General features: G+C 37.0%; 1 protein-coding gene across 3 annotated transcripts in view; it reads left to right on the top strand.

The window, feature by feature from the left end:
* LOC145988701 (uncharacterized) overlaps nucleotides 1–27,173 on the top strand; it is a 95,212-nt gene that overhangs the window by 14,103 nt on the left and 53,936 nt on the right. For all 3 annotated transcript variants that reach the window (XM_083123788.1, XM_083123790.1, XM_083123789.1), the window contains exons 3-7: nucleotides 7,846–8,043; nucleotides 15,275–15,428; nucleotides 18,621–19,085; nucleotides 21,322–21,500; nucleotides 23,174–23,325. In XM_083123788.1, coding sequence (XP_082979914.1) covers nucleotides 7,846–8,043; nucleotides 15,275–15,428; nucleotides 18,621–19,085; nucleotides 21,322–21,500; nucleotides 23,174–23,325 — 1,148 coding nt within the window. The remainder of the gene's footprint in view (nucleotides 1–7,845; nucleotides 8,044–15,274; nucleotides 15,429–18,620; nucleotides 19,086–21,321; nucleotides 21,501–23,173; nucleotides 23,326–27,173) is intronic.

Below are 27,173 nucleotides of genomic sequence, written 5' to 3' on the forward strand. Positions count from 1 at the left end.
GACAGACAGCACCTCAATATGCTTAAATTTACTTGTTATAGATTTTTGTACAATGTTTGTACTTGAACAAAGCAGAAATTAGTAAAAGGTTGCCTGAAAAACTAAAAGTTTTGCTAATTTTTACTACATTTCACTGTTATACATTTTTACAGCATCCATTGTGGTGTTCAATAATTACCTCGCACACAGCACCTATAGTACACACCATTGTCCAGCATTTAGCCCCTATAGCTCTGTGCAGAACAGATTGAAAACTACTGTCCAATATTTACCCAGCTGTGTGAAGTTATCTTTTCAGATAGAACTGTATTTTGTGGTAGCATATTTTAATCGGAGCGAATTTACAATATCGGAAGTATTTTCAATTGCTTTCAAATTCGGCATACTCACTGATTTTGGCCTCGTAATCATGAATCTGCAGTTAAAATTTAGTGGTCACATCTAGAAATTGCAAAATAAGTCTAAAAAGTGGGTCCGTGAATGGAGTAAACACCCTTGATTTATGAAGAAAAAACTATTTTTTTGCAATGATTAGAGTTTCAAAACTATGTTTATGATGACTCTTAATTTTAACTATGCTTGCCTAACCTAACCTAAGCTAACCTTACCGTGAATGGTTCGTGGGGCAAACATGTTTTCCACCTTTACGCAAGATGCCATTTTCTCTCATACAAATCAACGCTCTCACTTATTGCACAACACTTGAGCAACGTTGGTAGCAAGACCGTTGTGCGGAAAGGAAGACGTCTTCATATCGTTTCCATGTTAGTGTATGGAGAATCATAGCAGTAATTGACAAGGTTATTTTGCAATTTCTAGATGTGACTACCAATTTTTAACTGCAGATTTGTGATTATGAGGCCAACATTAGTGAGTATGCCGAATTTGAAAGCAATTGGAGATACTTCCGGTATTGTAAATTCATACCTTCTAATATTGTAGACCCAACGGCGAAAGAAACAATAGGTGAATTGTCCACCACCATTTTCATTTGGTCTGTATTACACAATGTGATGACAATGAATTGAAATAGTGACGTCAATAAGCAGAGAAGAATGCCTGCTTCAAACCAACATAGTTTCATTCCTTTACACAGCACAGGCTGTAGAATAAAAAGTAATTAAAACAGGGGTGGACAATTTGCTTATCATTATCTTTGCCGTTGACTGTACTAAAAAGCAGATGGCTTCTGCCCTGTTAGCCTTTAGGTTTGACAAGCCTTCAAATTTCAGAACAATCTTCATGTCTGGTGGTTCTTTCTGACATAATTTATGCAAAACAGTGTGCACTGGTATCACCAATCTACCATCCGTATTTAACCATAGTCTCCTCCCCCTCCAACTTCAGGTCACTGGATTTTATCTAAAAAATAGGACCATTTTCCCACAGATTGGGCACAGATTTCATCATGACCACAGGTTAAAAATTACAGATCTTTTCCTGTAATGTTACAATACAAAGCAGTTTATTGCTTGGAGTAAGTTCTGTGGATGATTGTTCTGATTTCTGGGAAGAAGTGAAGCATTTTTTTTTTTTTTGTAATGAAAGTTTTCATCAATTTTCATGTAAGAATTCAGGAAGAGTATGTCATATTTCTACACTTTGAATAATGCAGATAGTAACACTGTCAGGTCATCCAAATGTACTTGAATTAAACTGTAAATGACAATTCTCATGTGTAAAGCTATGCTGCGAGAACTATAAGTATAATACAGTGTGTTTCAATAGTTGGGCAACTCAAATTTTGAAAATTTATATCGAGTCATTCCATGTGAAATCACCCAATTTTAAATCAATTGGTTGCTTGACCATTTTGTTAATTTTTTATATTTTCACCATAGGTGGTCTTGCTAGTGACCTGATCAAAAAGAATTTTTTTTTTTAAAAAAATCTTCCGCCATCTTGGATTTCTGCTCATTTTTCATCACTGCGGGAAGCAAAAATGAGCGTTTACAAGGGTTTTGAAAAAAGGTTGCTGTGTGATTTCTATTACAGATGGAATGGTTTAGTTTTCACTGCCTGAAAGTAGAGATTCTGGCCTTTCAGAAAATGTATATATATGTAAGGTAAGATTTATGTTTTTAATGGGTTTCAATATAACCATCGTAACGGGAAATTTTGCCAATTTTAAAGGTCTGTAAAATCAAAAGGGCTTGAAACCACAGGATGGAATTCTTTTTGCAAGAACTATGAGTGGAAGACTTTTCAGCCATGGTGAAACAAGTCCGGGGTTGTAAGCCCTTCTGTCCGATTTTTAGTTCCGAAATCCGAAAATTTCCAAAATTTGTGAATTTCAAGGTCAAATATCTCTAAAGGGGGACCTGCCAAAAATTTGAAATTTTGGCCATGGATTCTCCTACTAGTACTTAGTAAAACCTGTGAATTTCATTTTGGGGTTCACACTGATGTTCATGTTACAGGCTGTCAAATATCTCTAAAAATGACATCGTGAAAACATAATAATAAATAGGCTTAAAGTGACCTGATTTCCATTATTTTATAATTAGTTATTTTATAAGGGTAAACAGAAATTAAAATAGATAAACTAGTTAGTTACTAGTTGATATATTTCAATATATACTTAGTGTGCTTTTGTTAATAAAAATCAAATCAAATCAAAATCACTTTTTGGATTGAGAAGACAAATGTTAGTAAACAAACAAGAGTACTATTATGTCAGTAAGTATATACAAGTTGCATGCACATGTTTCTTAAAGGTTTATGAATATCCAATACTATCAAACCTTACTCAGTACATCCACTCTGGTACATAACAACTGTATGCGAAATATAACATAATATATACAACAATTGTCTGCGAAATATAACATAAGCTACCTGTAAAATATGACAAGCATTTAAACACTTGAGAATATACATATTCAAGTTCTTCCTCTGTTTTTTGTATCCCAGTTACATATACCACTGTGATATACACAGTTTACAATTCAATATATTACATCACAATGACATTTACAATTCCATATATCACTACACATAATACAACATTACATCAATATATATATATATATACACACATAAACACACACACTATCTACACATGGACCTCAAAGTTACAGGGGATCTTGTCTGTCTCTCAATCCATGGAGCCATGAAAAAAAGATAAAAAATATCTGACTGGTGCGTGGCCCCGAAAACACTGATTGGCACGGAGATGATTGATCAACGGACTATTTCTTCTTATGTGCTTGTAACTTTAGTGATAGTTCTGTGTTTTTCTGCTGAGTAATGGTGTATGTTCTCCCAGTAACAGTGGTGAAGTCACATGGTGTCAGAACATCAATTATATTGTTCAACTTCACCCAATCAACATCATTTCTTTGTAAAGTAAAGCTCGTTGATGGTCCACCAGGATTGAAGAACATCACTTTAACATCATTGTTTTCTTTTGACATTTCAATTACTTTACCTACATACCACCTGTTATTGTAAATGCAAACGACATTGTAATTTTCAATTATTTCTTTAAAATGAAATATTCGTGGTGAGTCATCAATTCTGAACTCTACATGATTAATTTGAAATGATGCAGATATTCTACTGATGAGAAGAGTTGAAAAGTCCTTGGGTATGTAGCAGTGGGGATCTCTTGTTCCTTCAAATCTATGAGCTTCATTGAAGGGGTCATTCAGAAACCCTTGCTCATTTTTTGTCACTTTCAGTCACCATGATGAAGTTTATCCTTTAATATTTTACACACAAAACTCATACATGTCCTGGTCGCTGCAGACTTGCCTTTGCCACAAGTCTTTTTACCGTCCCACCAATCCCATCACAAGGACCCTTGCCATGGCTTGTGGCAAAAAAAAAAAAATGCCACTCAGCTTCCCAACCGAAGTCCTGTTTATGCTTACATAAGTTAGAAAAATTCTTTCTGTTCTTATATTGGGCTCCTGAGCCATCTGAGAAATAATAAATTTCCTTTAGATTTGGGATGAACGTTTGAACAAATGGAATCAGCTGCTTTTGGAAAGCGTAAACAGCAGTTGTGTTGTGTACAATGCAGTCACTTATAATACAAAGACTTTTGATGCATAGATCATCTGAAGAATTAGTCTTAAAGTAGACACAAAAGGGGTGGACAGTAGCTTGAGCGTTAATCCAGTGGTAACTCTGGATTTCATCTTGTACAACAAATGTGAAGTTTTCACAGAAATCACCAATCACTACACATTCTTCCGGAGAAAGACTTTCTTTCGTTCTTTTGCAAAATTCTGATTGACTCGGAGCAATAAAGTGGTTAATTTTTTAATTGCAGTAACTTCGAAGCTAAATTTTCTTTAAACTCTGAAATTGTTTCTACAACAGTGATCAAATTGCAACGATCTGTTGTTATCCATTGTTTGTAAGTAATTTTTTTCTCGTCGTCATCATCAGAATTGTCCAAATCAGGATTCAGTTCATGTAATTTTAAGTATTGTGTAATTGTAATTGTAAACTGTGTATATCACAGTGTATATGTGACTGGGATACAAAAAATAGAGGAAGAACTTGAATACGTATATTCTCAAGCGTTTAAATGCTTGTCATATTTTACAAGTAGCTTATGTTGTATTTCACAGACAATTGTTTGTATATATTATGTTATATTTCGCATACAATTGTTATGTACCAGTGTGGATGTATTGAGTAAGGTTTGAAAGTATTGGATATTAATAAACCTTTAAGAAACATGTGCATGCAACTTGTATATACTTACTGACATAATAGTACTCTTGTTTGTTTACTAACATTTGTCTTCTCAATCCAAAAAGTGATTTTGATTTGATTTGATTTTTATTAACAAAAGCACACTAAGTATATATTGAAATATATCAACTAGTAACTAACTAGTTTATCTATTTTAATTTCTGTTTACCCTTATAAAATAACTAATTATAAAATAATGGAAATCAGGTCACTTTAAGCCTATTTATTATTATGTTTTCACGATGTCATTTTTAGAGATATTTGACAGCCTGTAACATGAACATCGGTGTGAACCCCAAAATGAAATTCACAGGTTTTACTAAGTACTAGTATCCATGGCCAAAATTTCAAATTTTTGGCAGGTCCCCCTTTAGAGATATTTGACCTTGAAATTCACAAATTTTGGAAATTTTCGGATTTCGGAACTAAAAATCGGACGGAAGGGCTTACAACCCCGGACTTGTTTCACCATGGCTGAAAAGTCTTCCACTCATAGTTCTTGCAAAAAGAATTCCATCCTGTGGTTTCAAGCCCTTTTGATTTTACAGACCTTTAAAATTGGCAAAATTTCCCGTTACGATGGTTATATTGAAACCCATTAAAGTCCCAGTTACTTAAATCTTACCTTACATATATATACATTTTCTGAAAGGCCAGAATCTCTACTTTCAGGCAGTGAAAACTAAACCATTCCATCTGTAATAGAAATCACACAGCAACCTTTTTTCAAAACCCTTGTAAACGCTCATTTTTGCTTCCCGCAGTGATGAAAAATGAGCAGAAATCCAAGATGGCGGAAGATTTTTAAAAAAAAAAAAATTATTTTTGAGCAGGTCACTAGCAAGACCACCTATGGTGAAAATATAAAAAATTAACAAAATGGTCAAGCAACCACCTCTGGGTGATTTGACATGGAACGACTCTATCATGGAACTGTAAGAGAGATTTACACAGATTTTCCTGCATTATAAAGCCTCATCCATTAAGATGTTTTTCAAATCTTAACATTTTCAATTTTCTCCATACAGAAAATTAAATAAATTAATAACTGGCAGAAGGCGGCGTTATTTTTTTTCCAGAAATGCACTTTTGAGTGAGAAAACTATATAAGAAATTATCGGAGAGTCATAATTAGACGTCTGATGACTGATGCAATATTAATTTGTCATTTGCAACCAATAATGATCATGTGCAACAATTCATGGATTTTTTACTGGCAATTTTATGGGTTGAGTGAAAAAGTGCCATTTTTTTTAGATATATCTCCGTAGTTGGCAACACTAGCAAGTTGAAATTTTGTCACCAGGCACATGCAACACGTGCCTAAGTATTGGCCATACATTTATGCGAAAAATCAAAATCTTAATTTTGCACAGAAATTTGACTTTTAAGTGTAAATTTCTACGCACCTGGCAACCCTGTTATTCCAACACAGCTGAGGTTAGCTTTAAATGGTAAGGGCAAGTCATAAATGCAGCTACTATACGTCTACCTTTTATTATTATTACAATCTGGACATTGTGTTCCGATTAAACCACTAAGCTAATCATGTAGGCTATCTCTGGGTTAATTCATTTATGTTACCATTTATCCAAGTAAAAACAATTACAATATTGTATAAATATTGTTAATTTGCTGAAAACATCTCAGAATTGATCTTCAACAGTAAATACCAACTCGTAACAACTTGTGGGATCATTTGTTGGTGTTTCATATTGTTGATTGTTGAAAAGAGAAACAGTCCAACACAATTTTTTTGAAATAATCTTTTCATGAAAAAACTCTTGCAAAAATGCCATACTTTCATTGGAGGTATGGCAGTTAGCGCCATCTTTCTGAAACCGGCAATTGCATTCATCCTCTTGAAGCAGAAATAAATTGAGTGATGATATCTCTGTATACAATACCATCCACTCTTCGCTCAGAGAAAATGAAACCCACAATACGTCGTCGGGATACAGCACACCATACTCCTAGTTTTTGTCGATGGAGCGGTACCTCGTGGAACACATGAGGATTTTCAGAGAATCCTATTGTGCTGTTTTGGCTGTTTACATAACCATTCAAATGGAACCAAGCTTCATCAGTGAAAAACACTGAATCAAGAATTCTGATGCCATTTTCTTCTACGAGAGATCGAAACCACCTGCAGTATTTCAATCGTTTATCCTTATCAAGTTGTCGGTCGCAGTTCTTCAACAGCACGAACGCGATATGGTTTTAGGGTAGTTTTCTCCACAGTCCTATGAGCACTGGAAAGTGACAAGTCCGCTTGGACACAGGTTTCCTCAGACTTTTGGTTGATGATTGTTCCAGGCATGTACGCACATCCTCCACTGCGGCAGAGGTTAAAACCGATGGGCAACCACTTCTTGTTTTGTCACATACACTTCAAGTTTCTCGAAATCAACGCACTAGTCATAAAACAGTTGCTTTGTAAGGTACAGCAGAAGTAGGGTATTTTTCTTGGAAAACCTCTTGCACGTGAGTGTAAGAATTAGTAGTAAAATACTCTTCAGCAATGCACACACGCTGCTCCAATGAATACGCCGCTGTAGTGGAGAAGCGTGAGCGAAGGATAACCAGGGGCAACCTAGGATTCTCTTAAGAGTCCAATTTCGGTACAAAATTATGATTTATGATTTTTCATGTAAATGTATGGCCAATACTTAGGCACATGTTGCATTTATCTGGTGACAAAATTTCGACCTGCTGTGTTGCCAGCTACGGAGATATCTCTCAAAAATGGCACTTTTTCACTCAACCCATAAAATCGCCATTCAAAAATCCATGAATTGCTGCACATGATCATTATTGGTTGCAAATGACAAATTAACATGGCATCAGTCATCAGACGTCTAATTATGACTCTCCGATAATTTCTTATATAGTGCATTTGTGGAAAAAATTTAACACTGCCTTCTGCCAGTTATTAATTTATTTAATTTTCTGTATGGAATACATTGATAAAGTTAAGCATTGAAAAATATCTTAATGGATGAGGCTTTATAATGCAGGAAACTCGGTGTAAATATCTTTCAGTTTCCATGATATAAATTTTCAAAGTTTGGGTTGTGCGACTTTTGAAACACTCCCTATAAATTAAATGATATTAATGTTTTTTTTTCTTTGCAGATAACAAATCTAAATCCAAAATAGTAATTAAAAATTTAAAATTCAGTACAGTATTTCAACAAACTGTGAAAGAGGTGGAAGAACAGGCAAGGAAAAAGGCTGAAAAATTTGAGGAAGGTGAAATAATAGATAGCAATTCTGAAGCAGACGTTTCACAAAAGGAAAATTTACCTGAAGACTCTGAACTTTCCAGTTTAGGTATGATAGAATAGCATAATACATTCTGTCAAATAAATACCAGAAATTGTTCAATAAAAATCAAAATATTGTTTTAATCATCCAAATTTATTTTGTTGCCTTTAAAATAGGCCCCATTTGATGTGATAGACTTATGCCAATGAATAATCCAGTTGTCGGAACACTTCTTATAGGCACTTTCCGGTATGGCCTTCAGCTCCTTCTGTTAATTTTGTTTTATGGCTTCAATGGACTCAAAATGAAGTGGTAATTTGAGTTCGGGAAACAAAAAAGGTCACACAGGGCCATATCTGGCAAATACGGTGCTTGATCGATGACAGTCATTGAGTCACATATCTATCCTTTTCCGGCAAACATTCACTCTCAAATGCCTAATGGGCCTCCCCCATGGCGCAGTGGTAGCGTCATTGCCTTGTAATCAAGGGGTCCCGGGTTCGATACCCGGTGGAGGCACAAGTGGTTCGGATTCCACTTTAAACTGTAGGTCCAGTCCCGATTAGCCATACTGTGCATAAAGTGGACTTAAAACACCAACTCAACAACTCAAATGCCTAATAACACCTTGGTAATATACGTAGTTTGTTGACTGTCCCTCCGGAAGGAATTCAGAGTGATATTACCATGATAGTCAAAGAAAACACTCAACATGACTTTGAGTTTCGAGCGACTTTGACATGTTTTTTCACTTTCGGCTCGTTATCGAAGTGCCATTCTGAAGGTTGTTGGCTGGTTTGCATGTCAAACTCATAAACCCACATCTCGTCACCCATTATGATGCGTTTCATGAATGTAGGGTCCGAATTGGCTTGTTCAAGTATGTCTTCAGCAACCTGTTTGCGGTACTCTTTTTGAAGAAAAGTGAGGTGCTTGAGAACAAGCCATGCTGCGACACGTCTCGTGCCCAAAACAACTAAAATGGCATGAACGGGTTTATGAGACATGCTCAGCCATCTCTCTTAACTTGAATGACAATTTTCCATCACTATTTCCTTCACTTTGTCAATGTTTTCGTCAGTCGAAGAAGTAGAAGGTCGACCGGAATGAGGCAAGTCTTCAACCACTTCTTGTCCTTCTTTGAATACTTTGTACGACTCATATGCTCGTGTTTTCGATAAGTTGACTCACCGTAGACCTTTTCCAAAATTTTGAATGATTTAGCACAAGAAATTTTATTGGGATCACACTTGAGGTCAACTAACTTAACCAACAGCTGTAAACAAACTGGTTGACAGATCGCGCCAAAACTCTACGTGACAATTAGGTACATTGGTACCAACTTACGGAAAAGAAATAAAATCATACCTTTTACATGGGCTTTTTAAATAAACAATTCCCCGAATTTATTTGACAATCTACAGGTACTGTGTATTTTATCTGGTAGAATATACTAAAGTGTGTGTGTGTTGTTCATAGGTCACACTGGAAACTGTCCATCCTCCTTGAAATATAGTGCATGTAATATTTATAACAACATTATTTTCTTCACTGTAGCTCTCCATCAATTGTATAGCTGATCATTGGGCATACCAGGAAATTCCTGAAAGAAACAATGTGTTTTGTGTGTTTGCAGAGGGAAATGGTAGAGTACATGTCGGTAGTCAATGGGGGTAGTTATGTGATGCCACAGGATTCGAAGTGTGGGAATGCATTTTTTTTCATCACACTTGTTTGTATTAGTCTCCAGTGTGAAACTTATCCATATTACTCCGCTGTTTTTCATAAGGTCTAATAAGGTGATATGTGCATTAGACAACCCTTTTGCATTTGACGTCCTTTAATTTGAGGATTTTGAGTTTTGTTTCCTTCCCTTAATTTTATGGACATATGCCAAATTCAATTGGCTCTTTTCCTCCTATAGTCCCACTGCCTTGCTCTCCCTCCCTCTTTCCCCCTCTCCCCCTCTGAATAGTATTAAGTTCTTGTTCTAGGTTCACTTTATGCACAGGTGGGCTAATTGAGACTAGACCTACAGTTAAAAGTGAGATACAAAATGTTCCTCCACTGGGTATCAATCTCAGCACTCCTTGATTACAAGGTGATAGTGTTATAGCCTGACAAGTTAAGTCCCGATATGCGCAGATTGCTGCAGAGCACTTCCTATTACGTCATCCTCCCCACCACTCTTCTACATACTGGTCTGGCTTTGAGACTACGAGTGGTGCCAACTCAGCAAAATTAAGCTAAAACAAATATGACAAACTATTTTTACTGTGTAGATTGCCACTGCCGGCTCATATCAGTTTAGTTTCAGGTGAGCTGAAGTTCTGTACTCCGACAGGTAGGAAACAGCCCAGGAAAAAGTGAATACAAATTTCGTTGAAAATCCTCAGACCATTCTGCTCCCTCCAGGTTGCAACACTGCGAACCAACATCGCTCCGAAAAGTGGAGTGGGGAAATGTGGTGTGAGCTGTGTAACAGCTATTTGCAGCATCTTGTTTTTAAACTTGTCAAGTTATACCACTTGGCCATCAGGGAGGCTGTAGGGAAATGAAAAAGTACCACTGTTCCACATAAGAATAAATACATTTTTGTAAAGTAAGATAAGTTAGAAATGCAACACAATATAATGAAAATACAGTAAAGTCTAATACAAATTGCTTGACTAGAGAAATGTAAACGAATTTGCCTCTTATTGTGTTTTATAAAATCGGTAAATATACCATGTTCCTGCATGAAAAAAAAAAAGAAAAGAAAAAACAATGTTCATTTTCTCCACCAAGTTCATAAATATAAGAACTGTGTAGTCACTAAAATTGGCAACCTAAAAGATATGTGCACAACTAAAAATCACAGTTGCATTTTGCAACTTATGACTGCGGTAACAGACCAAAGTGACAAGCTACAAATGGCAGGATACATGTATTAGGGGGGTTTTACACTGAAATCACCAGCAACATGGGCCCTTCAGTCTGTACAAAAGCATATACTGTGAATACGCAACCAATTGACAGAGCTGACCCAAAGTACACTATTAAGGAAACCACCTAGCTCAAGTGACATGCAAATGATCTTGTCCTATCACTTTGGTACAAAAGGTTGCACATATTTTGGTAGGTTCGTTTCCAAGTGAGAAGTGTCATTTCACTCTGAATGCATTGCAATGTGTGTGTCTGCATGTGGATTATTTTGTGGCAAGCTTTCTCTCTGAAGAATCAGTCTGAACAGAAGGATGTATTCTCTTGGTACACTTCGCAACATCTTACTTGACCGCCCTGAAAAATTTCAAAGTCCGGAATTCTTAAATTTGGCAGCATAGCGCTTCAGAGCGAACTAAGAGTAGCCAACTTTGCAACATTTCTTCTTCATGAATGAAAACGCTCGTGATTTTTTTTCATTCTTTCACATTCCATAAAGTAAAGATACCCTAAAGCAGTAATAAAATATATGAGTAGACAAGAGAAATGTTAAGTAGAAATACAAATGTTGAAAATATTTCAAGATTCTTCGTTCTGAATTTGAAAATAGGAAAATGTATGTGCATTGTGAAACACTGAACAGGTTCTCATCCACCTGGAAAGAATTGCGGTCACATTTGAATGCAAGAAAGCAAATTTATGATGATCTTATGCAAAATGTTTAGTAAAGATACCTTGCACAACACCAAACGATTCTGCAAAGTGTGTCTTTTCCTTGGTTCTTGGCGAAAAATGGTTCGAAACTCCCGCACAATGTTGCTTCAACTGAGATTAACGTGTTTTACTGACCTTTCTGTTAGCAATCTGCTGGAGTAGTTGGTTAGGTGACACTTTCTTTTCTTTCTGTTTTCGTCAAGATCGAAACATCGTAGATTCAAATCCCACCCTTTCCTTATTATTTTTTCCTTTCTGTTTACCGAGTACGAAGTGTTCTAATAACGTAATATAATATTATATGATATTACTGTAAATATTTATACGATGCATGCTCAGTGGCGGCGATTGGGTTTCAAAACTAATGGGGCAAGGTGGGGGGAGGGGGAGGGCAAGGACAGTTTCTTTCCCTTGGTAGATAATGTTTAGCATAGTGCTGGGCCATCTGCCCCTCCACACTCCATAATCGTTGCCTCTGTGCATGCCTCAAGTAATGCTTCTACTAATGTTTTTAATCTTTCAGTGATTGGCAGGATTTTAGGAAATACTTTTCCTTTCATTCAGCTGTTATAAGTTAACACATATTAAGAACTTACATGTTCACTTTCTGCATCCGGAAATGCAGGACATAAATCGCATAAATATCAAAGGAAATATCCAAGAAACGTAGATAAGCATTCTCGTCCAAAGCCGTTTACTTCCCGAAAAAGATTTTGCAAAGAAGTAGGTTTGAAACCAAGACCTTCCATTCCATAAGCAAACGACTCCTCTACACCACACGGTTCACGTTATTTTATGCACTCTGTTCAGATTCCACTTTAAACTGTAGGTCCAATCCTGATTAGCCTTACTATGCATAAAGTTGACTTAAAACACCAAATCAACCAATTCATCTCCTTTCAGAGTGGGCCTTCTATGATACTGTAGTCGGCCAGCATTCGAAAATACAGTTCTGCTTTGCGTATACCAGAGTGTAATTGCATTTAATATTGAGACTAATTTTACTTTAAAACTACAGATTAAAGCGATAATAGGGTCCAGAAAAAGAACCTCAAAGTAGATCTTCACACAAAGTATTTTAATCCATTGCCAAACATTTCAGTTAAGAATAATATTATGATTTTCCATTGACCGTATTTTCGATTCATGGTGAATTTGCTAAAAGGACCATGTCAAGAAATGTAAATATGTAAGTTTTACTAGTAAATGCATTTAAAATGCACGAAACAACAGGGGAGGAGAAAAATAAACCTCAAAAATAAGTAAAAATGCAACGAAAACTGTTAAAATACTGACAAATAAACTAAAAGCCAAAAAAGGCCGAAAAATGCAAAAAAAAAATGTAAAATAGAAAGTGTTTTATGGCTCTAACTGAAGGGAAACGGAAATGATATCAGGTTTAGCATTGTTTTTAAGGGTCAGAAAAAAAGTTGATTTTTCATCAACTTCCGGACCCTAATTAGTAATTATGACCATTGTAAAAGTTGGAGGTAGCTTACTTAAAATTCTCTTGCTGAGGGATCGTATCGTCCCATATCTCCACTTCATAATACAGAAAAACATCAAGTTCATATTTCGAAAATGACTTGGAGTTTTCTACCACGAAAATATGTTTTTCATAGTTTGAAGGGCGTTAGTATTATCTTTCAAGATTTCCATTGTTTTAATTTCACACATATACGTTCCTCTCTCTTTTCATACAGTCTTTGGAAAAAAGCTGAAGTTTGTCAAACAGGGTCTGGTTCAAATGATTCCTCTTTGCTCTCCTGTTCCTACTTTAAACAAACAACAAAATACTTCTTAACTAAACGATTGCTTGTTCAAAACATGGAATTTTTACACAATTTACAAAATATGACAAAATGCCAATAGACATGTTCATCATTTTTCCCTTTCAGCGTTTCTCGATTTTATCTGAATTCGTTTCCTCATGAAAATTGCCATGAGGAAATTATAGATATGACATTACGTGTGAATTGGTTTCTTCAAACTGGTAGCAAATTTTAACATGAGCTACCTGGAGAAGAGGTAACGTGCTTGATTGTTACGAGGGAGGTCGTAGGTTCGATTCTCCACGTAGGCAGGATTTTTTTCAGGAGTATATCGTTGGGTGTAAAGTTTATCCACCGTGCTAAGAAGTTAACATAGTATTTCACGAGGTGAAAGGAAATAGTAAGAGAAAGTTATTTCGATGATAGGAGGAAGTCGCATGCCACGTGGAATGCGCAGAATCAAGTTACATAGAGCCAAGTCTGTAATGGTGGTTTCGAATATTGCAAAGTTAGTGCGGAAAGTTTGTTATATCTGATACTCGTTCTTTCTGTTCAAAGAAGACAAACATTTTAGATACAAAGCAGTGAGGAATTAACGATCATTGTGAGGTTTTGAATTTTTTGTTTGTCACTATATAAATACTTATTAGTAATTTCTTATCGAATCGGCCTTCGTCGCAATAACAATTTATTTATGTTAATTAGCGATTTACTATTAGTTTTAGATGCATGGTAAGATGGTGGTGAGGGGATTGACAACAGTCATTACGAAGGAACGGACATAAAATTACCAATCTTAGCAATTTGAACTCATTAAACGCTCTCCTTCGTTACAGTACTGCACTACGTCACTACTTAACATAACTGTATATCTCTTTTTTTGTATATCGAAATCAAATAATCAATATTTTAGGTGTCAGTGAAGAACAAACAATACATAACTTAAACAACATTACATTTTGCATCCTGAACACATATATGTGATTTGTGAATTAATTATGATGTGTGTGTTAACACAACATATGAACAATAAATAAAAAGAAAAGTTTTAACTTTAAATCCTGGAAATCTCCAACTTCTAAGGGGAAATATGCGCATAAGCGACGTCCCTCAAGTGTGCATCGGATTCATTTTTTAAATATTCTAATATCAACAGTATCTGTTCAGCAAAGAAAAAAATATAACAAAGAAAGAGGAGAGGGTGGGATTTGAACCCGGGACCTTTCACGCTTGATGAAAAATAAGGATAGTGGCACCTAACCAACTGCTCTACGTTAACTTAATGACATTTTACCCTTAAAAATATGTTGACGTTTATGAAGACTCCCACCTTCCTGTGTTTCAAGCACATTTTCTCGGACAAGTCGTGTAAAATATATGTTTTTGAGAACTGTTCGATATTATGCAAGGTATTGTAAATAAAATGTCGCATAAACTCCTCACAAATTTGCTTCTTTCTGCACAAACTTGATGGCAATTTCCTCCAGGTGGAGAAAAACTCTATTCAGTGTTTCAAACCCCCCAAATTTCAAGTCGAGCAAGCAGAATCGTAAATATCCTTCAAGGTTCTTTTTCCAATTTATTATATCTGTTTGATTGTGTATTATAATAGTGGTTTATAGTTTCTAAGTTCATGGAAAGTGTTAAATTGAAAACATATCACCGCAGCGTTTTTCGTCTAGTGGAAGGACCTACTCAAAGTTGGCTACTCTCACTTGGAGCTGAAGTGCAATGTTGCTAAGTTTACGATTTCGGGACTTAGAATTCTTTCGGGGCGGTCAAATAAGATGTTGTGAAGTGTACCTGTTGATATTGCCTGTATCATTTCACTTGTGTTCTAAAATAATATATTTTAATGTTTTAATAATGCTTGCAAACTTTTACTCTAGGCAAGGTTGATGAAAGTGATGGAGAAATTGTGGATGATGATGAAGAGATAAGAAGGAAAGAAAAGAAGAGACTGAAGAAGAAACATAGAAGACAGAGCAAATGTGAAAAAGAAAATGATTGCCAAGGTTCTAGAGGTCACCAAAAATATCAGAGGTATCGATATTGTATTATTTCCTATTCAAATTACTTTTTAAGATTTTTTTTTTCTTATAATGTAGGCTAATATGTTCTGTGTATAGGTGGATCTAGGATTTTTTTTCTGGGAGAGCACAGTTATGCTGTAAGAATATGGTGAACATCGTAACACTGGAAATATAATATGAAAGTTTTTCTACATATTAACACAGCCTCGAAAATGTAAACATGTAAGTTTGTGCATAAAATATTCACGTCAAGATAAATATAAAGGCTTGTTTTAGGACTAATTTGTGGTCAGGTTAACTAGATACAAAGAGCTATATGAAAGCGGCTGACCTTGAACAAGCCTCAATGTGCAGTAGCAAAAGGAGGAAGTACACACTGCCCTGGACAACACGCGATGTCGTTCTTTTGTTTTTAGAGCAGAAAGAATCTGTTTTAGTTTTCGTTGTGACTGTTCGTGTTTCTTCAGTGTGATCACAAAAATTTGTCAATATATGTGTGCAAGATGGCTACAGAAACACCTAAGCATCGTGTTCTACACAAACAAGCACGAGATATGGTGTACAAAGTGTATCAGTTCTTTCAAAGTGAATCTCACAGTGCAGACAGTGCCTCGTGTTCGTCAGGGAGCAGTGTTGCCAAATGTCAGGAGCATACAGCGGCTGCATGTGGGATAGTTCTGCGTACAGTTCAGACAATTGCGAAGAAAGCCAGGTCGTCGATTGGTGATACAGGGTCGGTTTCTTTTTGCTCACCTGGCAAACGTCATAAGTGGCGAAATAATGTTATGCACTTGGGATGATTTTGATAAAGGGGTATTGCGTAATATTATATTTGATATGTACGCAAATGGCGAATTTCCTACTGCAGTGAAACTTAGGGCTAAATTGAAGGAAGCTATCGGGTTTGCAGGCAGTACGTGGTCAGTGTTAAAAATTTTGAAAAACATGGGGTTCAGATATAGGAAAGGCAACGACGGGAGGAAATTTTTAATGGATAGGGGTGATGTTGTAGCTGCGAGAGTGATCTTCCTCAGAACCATGCACAAAATCAAGAAAGCTGGTATGCAAATATATACTATTTAGATGAAACCTTGGTCAACCAGAATCACACAAAGACTAGCTGCTGGAGAATGAGTGATGGTTCTGGTGGGTTAAAGGTGCCATTAGGAAAAGGTGTTCGTCTTATAGTGTGTCATGCTGGTTCAGCTGCTACAGGCTTTGTGCCCCAAAGAAAATTGGTTTTCCGCTCCAAAGCAAACAGTACTGACTATCATTCAGAAATGATGTCTGTCGTGTTTTGAAAGTAGTTTCGCGAGCAGTTCTTGCCTTTTCTCGCTCCTGAATCCGTGATTGTAATGGACAATGTGAGTATACATTCCTTGAAAGTTGATAAAATGCCTTGTTCGAACACAAGGAAGGTGGATATTATGGCATGGGTCTGTAACAAGAACATTCCCCACACAATCATGCAAACCAGAGCAGAATTGTTGCAGTTGATGAAACATCATACACGAACTCACGAAATCGATATAATAGCAAGAGAATATGGTCACAGAGTTGTTCGTCTCCCACCTTATCATTGTCAGTACAACCCGATTGAAATGATTTGTTCCCAGGTGAAGGGGTACGTAGCTGACAAGAACAAGACTTTCAAAATTGCCGATGTAGAGAAACTGACTCGCGAAGCAATAGACAGAATAGGTGTTTCCGAGTGGGCAGATTGTGTGGCTTGCGCAGAAAAAAATACAAGAAGATGACTTCCAGCATGAAATAGTCAGACGATGTCATCGAGCAGGTCATTATAAAATTGCAAGACGGATTCCGAAGAACTTGAATCAAGTGACTAGGTTGACAGCAGTACGGAATGAGCGTTATGTAAGTAAATGGCATTTTAATTTTTCTTTTCAGTTCATATTATGCATGCCAGACAGTTGTTTTGTTATTGCGAGTGCCACAAAACCGGCGCATGGTATCTGCGGCAAATGGCCTTTGCCGTCCCGCGAAAGAATGAATATTTAATAAAAATCGTCCCGCAAGAGAACTTTTTCTCTATACAATAATAGTCAATAAAATATTTCATTTCTTTCACTTACTTTCAAGATTCTACATGTTTAATTTACAGCACAATACGATTGTCTAAAGCTTTCTGGTAATACTCCTGCAGGATTGGTATCGATTGTTGCAATAATAGCCATGCAGCGGCAATTTACAATTGTTCGAATGTAAGCAGTTGTTTTTTATTTTGTAAGAGCTGGCAAGAACCCCGAACGGTGAGTAGGTGGCAACAGTGGAAATGTATATATATATCTCTCTCTCTGCATGGACTTGGCAAGGTCAGCCGCTTTCATATAGCTCGTCGACTCTAATCGAGACTCGACCTTCAATGTGGAATACGAACGTCCACCAGGACCCTTTGATTATAAGGAGATGATAATAGTTACTAAGTTATTTGTTAACAATGCTTACAGAAAGGTATGAACTTAAAAATCATTTTCTCAGGTAAAACTGACACAAACAGGAAATATTGACCTAGAATACTCTTACTTTGAGTTCATCACTTAATGTTTTTGCCTTGTAACCTACAAGCTCCGTACTTGGTTTCTGGTGTCAATTTATTTAAGTGTTTAGTAAATCTAGTCCCAGTTGCGCTAACATTTTCTATATTCTTTTACTGTCTGTTAAAGGAGTGCTCGAACATTGTTTGTGTAATACAATGCAATCAGTGATTTTTAAAATACTTAGTTTTCCATTTTGAGGGGTGTACGTGCTCCTCTCGCTGGATCCGCCTGTTGTTCTATGTGTTTTACAAATGCTATGTGCACCATACAAGGATATTCATTTTTGCATGTACTAAACTGAGTAAAATGCACACTTCCAATAAACATTTAAACTTATTTAATTTCTTCAAGAAATCAAAAGCTTTTCATTTTGCATACATTTGTGTTATCTTTATCCTGTGAACAAATAACTTGACAGTCCACTTGTCATAGCCTAATCTGTACTGCACAAAATGAGGTATAATTTGTAACTGTAGCATTCAGTTTTAAAGATATAAATTTTCAAAACCTTGCGGAATTTTAAATTTTCCGCTGCAAACACTGGGAAAATCAGCCTCGGCATTCAAGGTTTAACATTAATTTTTTTTCTTTGGATCATAAATTTGAATGAAATGAGGTTCTTTATAATTGGTTGAATGTTTCAGGTCAAGGAGTAGAAGTCCGGTAAAGAAGCTGGACAGTCATGCACGGAAAGGAACCAGGCCCAGAAGCACTGAAAGCAGAGATGGAAGCAGAAGTCACAGCAGAAAAGAAGCAGCACACGAAAGAGGCAGAAGTGAAAGGAAACACAGAGTTCATCAGAGAAGCAGGACTCATAGTGGAGATAAAAAACCTGGGACTCATACCAGAAGTAGAAGTGGTAGCAGAGACCGGAAGAAACGTGGGAGTCGTACGAGAAGCAGGAGTGGAAGCAAGGAAAGAAGGAAAGGCGAAAGTGTCACCAGAAGCAGAAGTAATAGTAGGGAAAGGAGGGAATTTGGGAGGAGCGAAGGAGGAGGAAGTCATAGCAGGCAAAGAAGAAATGACAGAAGCTCAGCACACGACGTTAAGCCACGCAGTCACCGGGAAAGAAGAGGAAGTGATAGATCACCTTCTAGAGAAAAACAGAGGTATAATATAGATATTGTGTTGGCTAATTTCTCATCTTCTAGTGCAAATCAACTGAGCACCTAGATACGTGATTGGGAAGATTTATTTAAAAGTGCAAGAAATTTTATACATTTCCTCTCATGTGATAAATGTATTGTCTATGAATCTATTTTTTCAATGCAAGTTAGAAGTAAAAAATAAGAAACAAAGAGTAGATACGAATGCCAGTGTATCGGTGTCGGCTGATACCAGTAGTATCTATCAGAAAGTATCTGTTAGAATTTATTTGCAGATTCTTTTTCACCGTGTGTTCAAGAATGCTGTGCAACAGTTCTGCAGAATTATTCTTGTATGTACTTATTGCTTGCATTGTAGAATTATTTCTCTTGTAGTTTATAGTTCTTACTGGGAAAAATTGTGTTTATGTGGTTGTAACAATTGTTCATCTTTTCCTTTACGAAGGACCACAACCACTTGTTGCACTTTGTTGTGTCTGGTCTGCTAAGAGTCCAGGAGAGAGATTAGATTAGGAAGACACGAATTCTTACCACACAATGTTTGTGAGGAAGATAAACATTTCTCTCAAAATTACGACAACTTTTTACATACATTTTGGTTGTGAATATTACATTCTTGCACTATAAAAAGTATCCATTCAGGACTTTAGGTCTCACATGTTTAATCTGTCATTCTGATTTTCAAAAAGAAAATTACATTATTTAAGTGTATACAGAAGGTTGTTCGGGATCTCTGAGGACAATGTTGGAAGGGTGATAAGTTCATGAAAACCCATGTCGCCACCAACGATCATGCTCAATTGGAAAACCAGCATTCCGCACTATAGCCCGACAACATAATTTCCATTGCAACAGACTTTTCCGAAGAGTTATAATGTCCAACTTTTCCCACTCCTCCTGACAGGCTTTCCAGAGGCCATTGAGAGTGCGTGAACATCTCTTTCCTAAGGCCCGTTTTAGGAGTCCAAATGCACAGAAGTCCATGGGTGACTCATCTGGTGCCTTGACCGGAATGTCGCTGTAAGGAATTGCACGGATGCCAGTTTCCACCTCCATTCGCTGTAAGAACAGACGAGTCGAGTCGAACGGGAGGTATGGCTGGATGCTTTATCTTGGTGCACCCAGACCTGGTTTTTGCCCCCCCCCCCCCATACAGTGCCGGGATATCTATGTTATAAATGGGTGTTAAAACCTCATCCTGATAGTACATGGAGTTCACCTTCACATTATTAGCTACACGGCGAATTGCTAGCGTGCCATTATAGCAGTATCCAGCGATGATCATGAAACCCCATGGTAAACTTTCCTGGCATTCTCTATACAATGTTTGATAATTGTTTTTCTCACGAGGGCAGTAGTAAATCGCGCGGGGTTTGTGACAGTCACTAAGGTAGACATATGCTTCATCTAATGTCACCACATTTTTCCATCTCTCCCCTGCAAGATAGGTCTCATAGAGCTTTCTAGCGTTCGTGCGACGTTCCGCAGTGTGACGAGGCAACATCTTGTGAACTTGCTGCTTATGCTGCATTTCTAGTCGCCGGTCCTTCTTGATTATGGTGTTCACTGTTGACACAGACATTCCCAACTTACGTGCGATACTCCTTTGGGGGGCAGGGTTACCACCTGACACAAGGGCCTTCACTTTTCTCACTATGTCCGGTGTATGACTCGTAGCTCCTTGTGGATTTGCCTGCTTCTTCCCCTGTGGAATTAAGCCAGTCGGCCTTTGCCTTTTTTGTTCAATACTGCACCGATCCCGTTCTTCGATATCACAAAACCACGCTTCTTGCACATTCCTTTGAATGCCGAATAGCTATATTTAGCATCGGAAAGGGCTGTTATGTAGCCCTCCCAGTATGGTTCAATTTTCTTCGGCATCGTTGTAGGTAAATGGCACAACTCTCTGCACACGCGTTCTCGGTACTGACGTAACTCAGCATGCACCGTTTGGAGGGACTGACGTTGATAACAGCGCCGCCAGCGGCTTTCAAAATCGTCACCAGAGATCCCGAACAACCTTCTGTACTCATGGCCATGGAGACAGACCACCTTGGGTGTTACACTTGCTATTATGAGTGTTAATTTATGATAGTTCCTTCCTTAATTTCATCTTATCATCATTCACCTTCATCTTCACAAGTAGCCAAAAGAGCAATGTAAAAATAAGAAAAATGCAAAAATTCTTTATGTACATTAAAGGGATTTGTGTCAAATAACATTTTCTTATTGTTTTCAGATCAAGATCACCGTCAATAGTGCACGACCTTAGAGAAAAAATTGACAAGAAAAAATTGCTGGAAATTGCGCGAAAGAATGCCATGAACATGATGAAGCAAGGAAATCTGCCCATGGCTGTGGGACAAGATAAGTTACTGTCTCTGAAGGCTGGTGGGAAAAGTGTAGAGGAGTTGACAGGTAATTTATTCCATTCTATGTGATATTTATGGTTATTTAAAGTTTGGTAATCATAAGGATGACATTTTACAGTAAGATATAATTATGATTATTTCTTTAAGCAACCTCTGTGCCAGGGGGCTTAGCACAGTATACTATATACTATGATGCCAGGGGGTCTCGAGTTCGAATCTCAGCCTGGGCATGGGTGTTCTTTCATCAATTTCATTATATCGTCACTCATCCTCATCGTGATTAGCAGAGAAGTGACGTAAAATAACCTAATACAATCATTCAATTATTTTTTTACCATTTTTTTGAATATATATTGATACTTGTACGCTACTCTTAATAATATTTTAATTAATCTACTGGTAATTATCAAAGGTTTGTTGTGTTTATGTGAGACTGTTACTTCATCTGTATCTTCTGATATTGGAAATTTTCAATAAGTTATGGAACATGGGCATATCAATGACTTGGTGTACTGATAAAATTGCCAATAAATTTAATCTGATGAAATGAATGAAAGAAAAAGCCCCGCACCTCCACCATGTACAAACACCCGATTGTTTCAGATTAAGGGATCGTAGATAGGCTATGTGAAGCCTGATATTCGAAGTTAATTGGCTGCGAGAGGTGTATCGTAAGAGGGGATATAGCTCTGAAGAGCTACGTCTACACTTAACCAAGCAAGGGGGCTAGCCCCGTGAAATAAGAACAACACTCACGATTAACTTTAAACACTACAATTGACTGGTCTGGCAGGTGTGTGTGAGAATGAAAAATAAGGATAGAGGAACGTTTGTTACCTGTAAATCTCGAAGTGACTATCGACTCGCTGGTTCGTTGATGAAACTCTGATGAACTCTCCTGAAATAAAACTCCTTTCCGATAGTGTACTACTCCTCGCTGTAACTCCTTTTGTAACGTTCGGTAATCCGACTTGTAAGTCGGAGGCAACAACTATTCACCCCATAACTTTCTTAGTTCAACAACTTGTATAATTCCGACACACCGACTGTGCACACGATAGATTTTAGATATTGACTGTTTGAAGAAATATTCTCCCGAGCTATTTAAACGAAATTCGAACATCGGCCGTTTAGAGAACGTGTCTCTCAATAACGGTGCTTTCAGCGTAAAGCTGTGTTTGCAGTATCTTTTCTGCGGTTCCGGAAGACTTCGTATCAGCGGATTTTTACATCCGCTGAAGATCGCAGGTGGCATTTGCTTTGAAAGAAGCTCTTTGCAGCTTCTTTCATACTCGGGGTCCTTTTTATAAAATAATTAGACTATTGGACTATGGTGCCCGGGGTCCCGGATTCGAGTCTTATGTCTTCAGCATGATACGATATAATCTGAAATTTTGTGCGATATGTCTGCCATTTGGTTATTATTTATCAGTATGAATAAATTTTATGTCTGTACTTCTTCAATATCAGCAAAAATATTATATTGGTCCATCCATAGCTTGTATTTAGTATTTTAAGTGGTAGAAATCTAAATACAGTAGAACCTCAACTTTGTTTTTTGGGGCCCAAGGTAAATCTTAGAATGTAAAATCTGGAAGATTTTCTTACTATTTTGGGATCATGTAGATTGAATGTATAATGAGAAAAACTGTAAAACGTAGGAACTTAAATTAAGTTTTTAACTGTATTCTTTAAATATGTTTTTTCCCCTCTTTACAGACTTCTGCAAACAGCTTTCACAAAAGGAAGCCCTAGGTGAATGCTCAAGTGAGGATGAAACCAAAAAGGACAGTGAGGATCCTGATCAACCCTTTATACACCATCCTTTTCAAATTAAAGAAAAACCAGGGAATATTGTTATGAATATTCGGGTAAGTACCATTCATGGAAAAACATCTTTACTCTTGCAATATTACTGCTGGCATAGTTAGATGTGTACAGTCAACTCTCGATACTATGACCTTTCACCGTTCCCGGGAAAAGGGTAGTTATTTTGAAGGGGTCATTATTGGAATTTGCACCAATTTTGATCCTTAAAATTGAGCTTAGGCCTTTTTTTTTAATAAGTTTTCTCTCGTTAGTATGTGTTTTTTTTTCTGTCTGTTCTTGCCAATTCCCCTAAGGTTGTGTGCTATTACAGGAAAACCTCATTAATACGATATTGGTTAATATGAAGTACCCTTTAATCTGAAGTTCTTCTCATTCCCCAGCTGATAAGATAGGATTTTTGACTTGTTTTTGTCCTAAGATCTGCTGACAACTCTGAGAAAGCAGCCCGAAAGGCCAGCTGAACTTGCATTCTTTGTCAATGTGCATGGCTGGTCAAGGTCTTTCATCACTGAATGCGCCACCTTGGAAATATTCACCAGTGCCAAACAAGAAATGCAAGATAAGATTGCAGGAATGTTTCAAAATACAGACGCATGGTGACTGGAACTCTCGTCCATCTATATTATCACACAATGACCAATGTAGGAATGGACGCAGAGACAGTTTAAAAAAAGGAAAAAAAAGATTAACGTGAGAGTAAATAAGGATCCCCTTCATTTTGATATCTAAAACACAATTCCGTAATAAATAGCTTGGGTCATCAAAAACCGTTCAAAAAATCAAATCAAATCAAAAAATGCAAACAAATCGAAATATAAAAAAGTGTAAGTCGTCAACAAGCCATAATCAAAACAAAGAGAAATCAAAAATCGAAATGCCAAACACAATGCACAAATCCAAGTCGTAATAGCACAAGCACAAAGAGAAGGTAGCGTATCCAAGAGCAAGCGAAATCACATTGGCAAAACAAGCCTGGCACGTAAGTAGCGGCCGTCACGTAACATTGACAAGCTTGGGGGAGGGGAAGGCAAAGGTCAAGTGCTATTGAATGTCACTCAAGGGTGATGTAATGGTGTCTATTTTTATATCAGATCCACTTGCGAGCAGTAGGGTGCTTGTGAAGAGAATGGCTACACAGCGAATAAAATGAGTGCAAGAAACTTATTTTCCGGCAGATTTCCTTCAATTTTTCAATTTTTTTTTCCAAATTTTTCATGGTTCCCGGGAAAAGGATTGTTTCTTAAGTCGAGAGGGTTGTTATATGGGGGCTCATAGAATCTAGAGCTGACTGTGTATGCTTTGCACAGATAGGCTAATCATGACCAGAGATGCACATTTGACTTTGGCACGACCTCAGCCTACGGCCTCACTTGGCATCAGCCTCCAAGCTTAAGGTCAGCCTCCAAACTCCATCTTGGCTTCACACGACCTCAGCCTCCAAGCTTAAGGTCAGCCTCACACGACCTCTGACTCATAGGTCTTGTGGAGGCTGAACATTCCTATGTCTAAGGGTCGGAATTCAAGAGACATGTGTTGTTTGCCACTTTGGTCTGAAATCTCCCTAAAGAATATCAATAATTTTCACGGCTTTAGAAGTGACACAATCCATATGGTGTGATTGAAGATCAGTTTAGTGGCGAAATGACACTAAGATTTGTAATTTTTTTTTTGTGTTTCTGAACTAACTATGTATTCTGCTAGTTTATAGATTTGTGGTGTAAAATTTGATTTGGGAGTATGCCGTGTGGCAACTGATTTTTGAGAATTTGGTTTCAAGTCCCATCACCAGTGTTCAAGATATAAAGATTTGCATCTGAAATGTCGTAGGAATATTATTGGGAGTGGTAGCTTTAGTACTTGGGAGAATTTATTTGTGGACTTCTATGTTATCTTAAAGAGGGTGTCAGGAATGGTGCGAGTAGTGAGTTGGTGGTATTCTTTGTAAATTCGTAGATTTGACGCAGATGTACCGCTCCAGCAAACTAGAGCAGGAATATGGTCATGATACCGGTTTGTATTTTTAGCATCCAGAACTTTTTGGTATTCTTGATTGATAGATTTGGTGTAATATACTTCACTTTTCTGCCACTATTTTTATCTAATTAATCACAAAGATGAGGAGGAGTGACAGGGTGGATACCTTCCTGGCATTCAGCGCGAATTTTTCTCCTCATACGTGAAAAATTGCAATGTATCCCATTGAATTTTTACATATTTGTAAATGCCCTGAGGCAAATTTTTCACAGTATAGCTTTTATTTAATCTAGGAAGGAAGAGAAAAATAAAACAGAATTCTCTCAATCCATTTACTTTGTTAGTATCCTTAGCAGAACAATTTATCTGACAGTCTGGAAGATTACTACAAGATATCTTGAAGTTCATTAGTTAAAATTGAGTTTGAAATTCTTATACAATTAACAATTTTTCATAGATTAGTATATCCCGTATCTTGTGTATTTCGAGTCTGAGGATGTGAAATGATGAATGTAAACTCCGCACCTTAAATGTAATACTATAAATAATATATGCCGTTTAATTGAGTTGAATTAGAATTATTGGATACATTGGAATCACACAGGTGTGTGTGTGTGTGCGTAGCTGGTGTGAAGCGGTAAGGTTGAACGAGAGGAAACATCTGCTTGTATACTTAATTTTTTGGAAGACTTGCCTTAAAAACTGGGAATTTTGCTTGAAATTTGATCATGGTCGTAGAGTGGTCACCCTAAGTGATGATATGACGAAATTTATGAATTGACACAAAGAATACCCATTCCTATGCCGAAATTTGAACCTGGGACCCAAGCATCATAGCACACTCTGGTAACCACTCCATCAAGGCTGTCATTTTACAATATATAATTATTGTAATCTGTTTGAATCATGTTCTTACTGTTTGCTTATGTGAGTAAAAGTGTCCTGTGTGTGGATATTTTGGATTTGTTACACAGATTCCATGTTTTCTCCATTGTCTCACTACAGCATGCTAGGAAACTGGATATTTTTCGTAGCCTAAGATACGTGATCTATTATTATAGCTGCGAGTCTGAGATACAATCCTTTAAGAGGTTCACTGCTTTTCTGCTGAGAGACCGTTGAGCTGGAATTTAACATTCTCCACGGTGTATGTTTGGTGACAAGGAAATATACAGTTGACAGATATCCAGATAATTTGATTGATGGATGTCTAAATATCCATAGTAACAGCATATGGATAATCCAAATGTCAGATACACAGATAAAATTATGCTTAGATATCTACATTCCATATTGAGGATATACAGAACATACAGTTTTCCACCATTCAAATTATTATCGAAGAATTATATTATCTTAATGACGAATACCTAGACTTGATTTTCTAGATTTGATTGATTTATTTTACTTCGCTTTTCTGCCACTTCTGGCTAATTGCGAAGATGATGATGGGTGATGATATGATAAAATTGATAAAGAGTCACTCAGAAAGAACACCAATGCCCAGGTTGGAATTCGAATGCAGTGTTAACCACTCCCCCCACGAGGGTCAGTATCAAGGGGTCCCAGGTTCGATACCCGGGTGAGGCACACAGTGGTTCGGATCCCACTGTAAACTGTAGGTCTAGTTCCGATTAGCCTTTCTGTGCATAAAATGGACTTAAAACACCAAATCAATCAATTCTGTATAGTTGTAAACACAGCATCCTAATTTCATTGGGTAAAGCCCTAATTGAAATACTCGCATATCAAATTTGAATTGTTCGGCTACTTACACACAATAAACTTATCATTCTCAAAATCTAGTAATAAGAAATCACTGATGATAACACTGCTATCAAAATATATCGAATGACTAGTATCATGATAAAAATAACGGAACTTATTACCTAGAAAGTACAACTGCTAAAAACTT

This window comes from Lepisma saccharinum, chromosome 6 (genome assembly GCF_977018435.1).
Source record: "Lepisma saccharinum chromosome 6, izLepSacc3.1, whole genome shotgun sequence".
Taxonomy (NCBI): Eukaryota; Metazoa; Arthropoda; class Insecta; order Zygentoma; family Lepismatidae; genus Lepisma; species Lepisma saccharinum.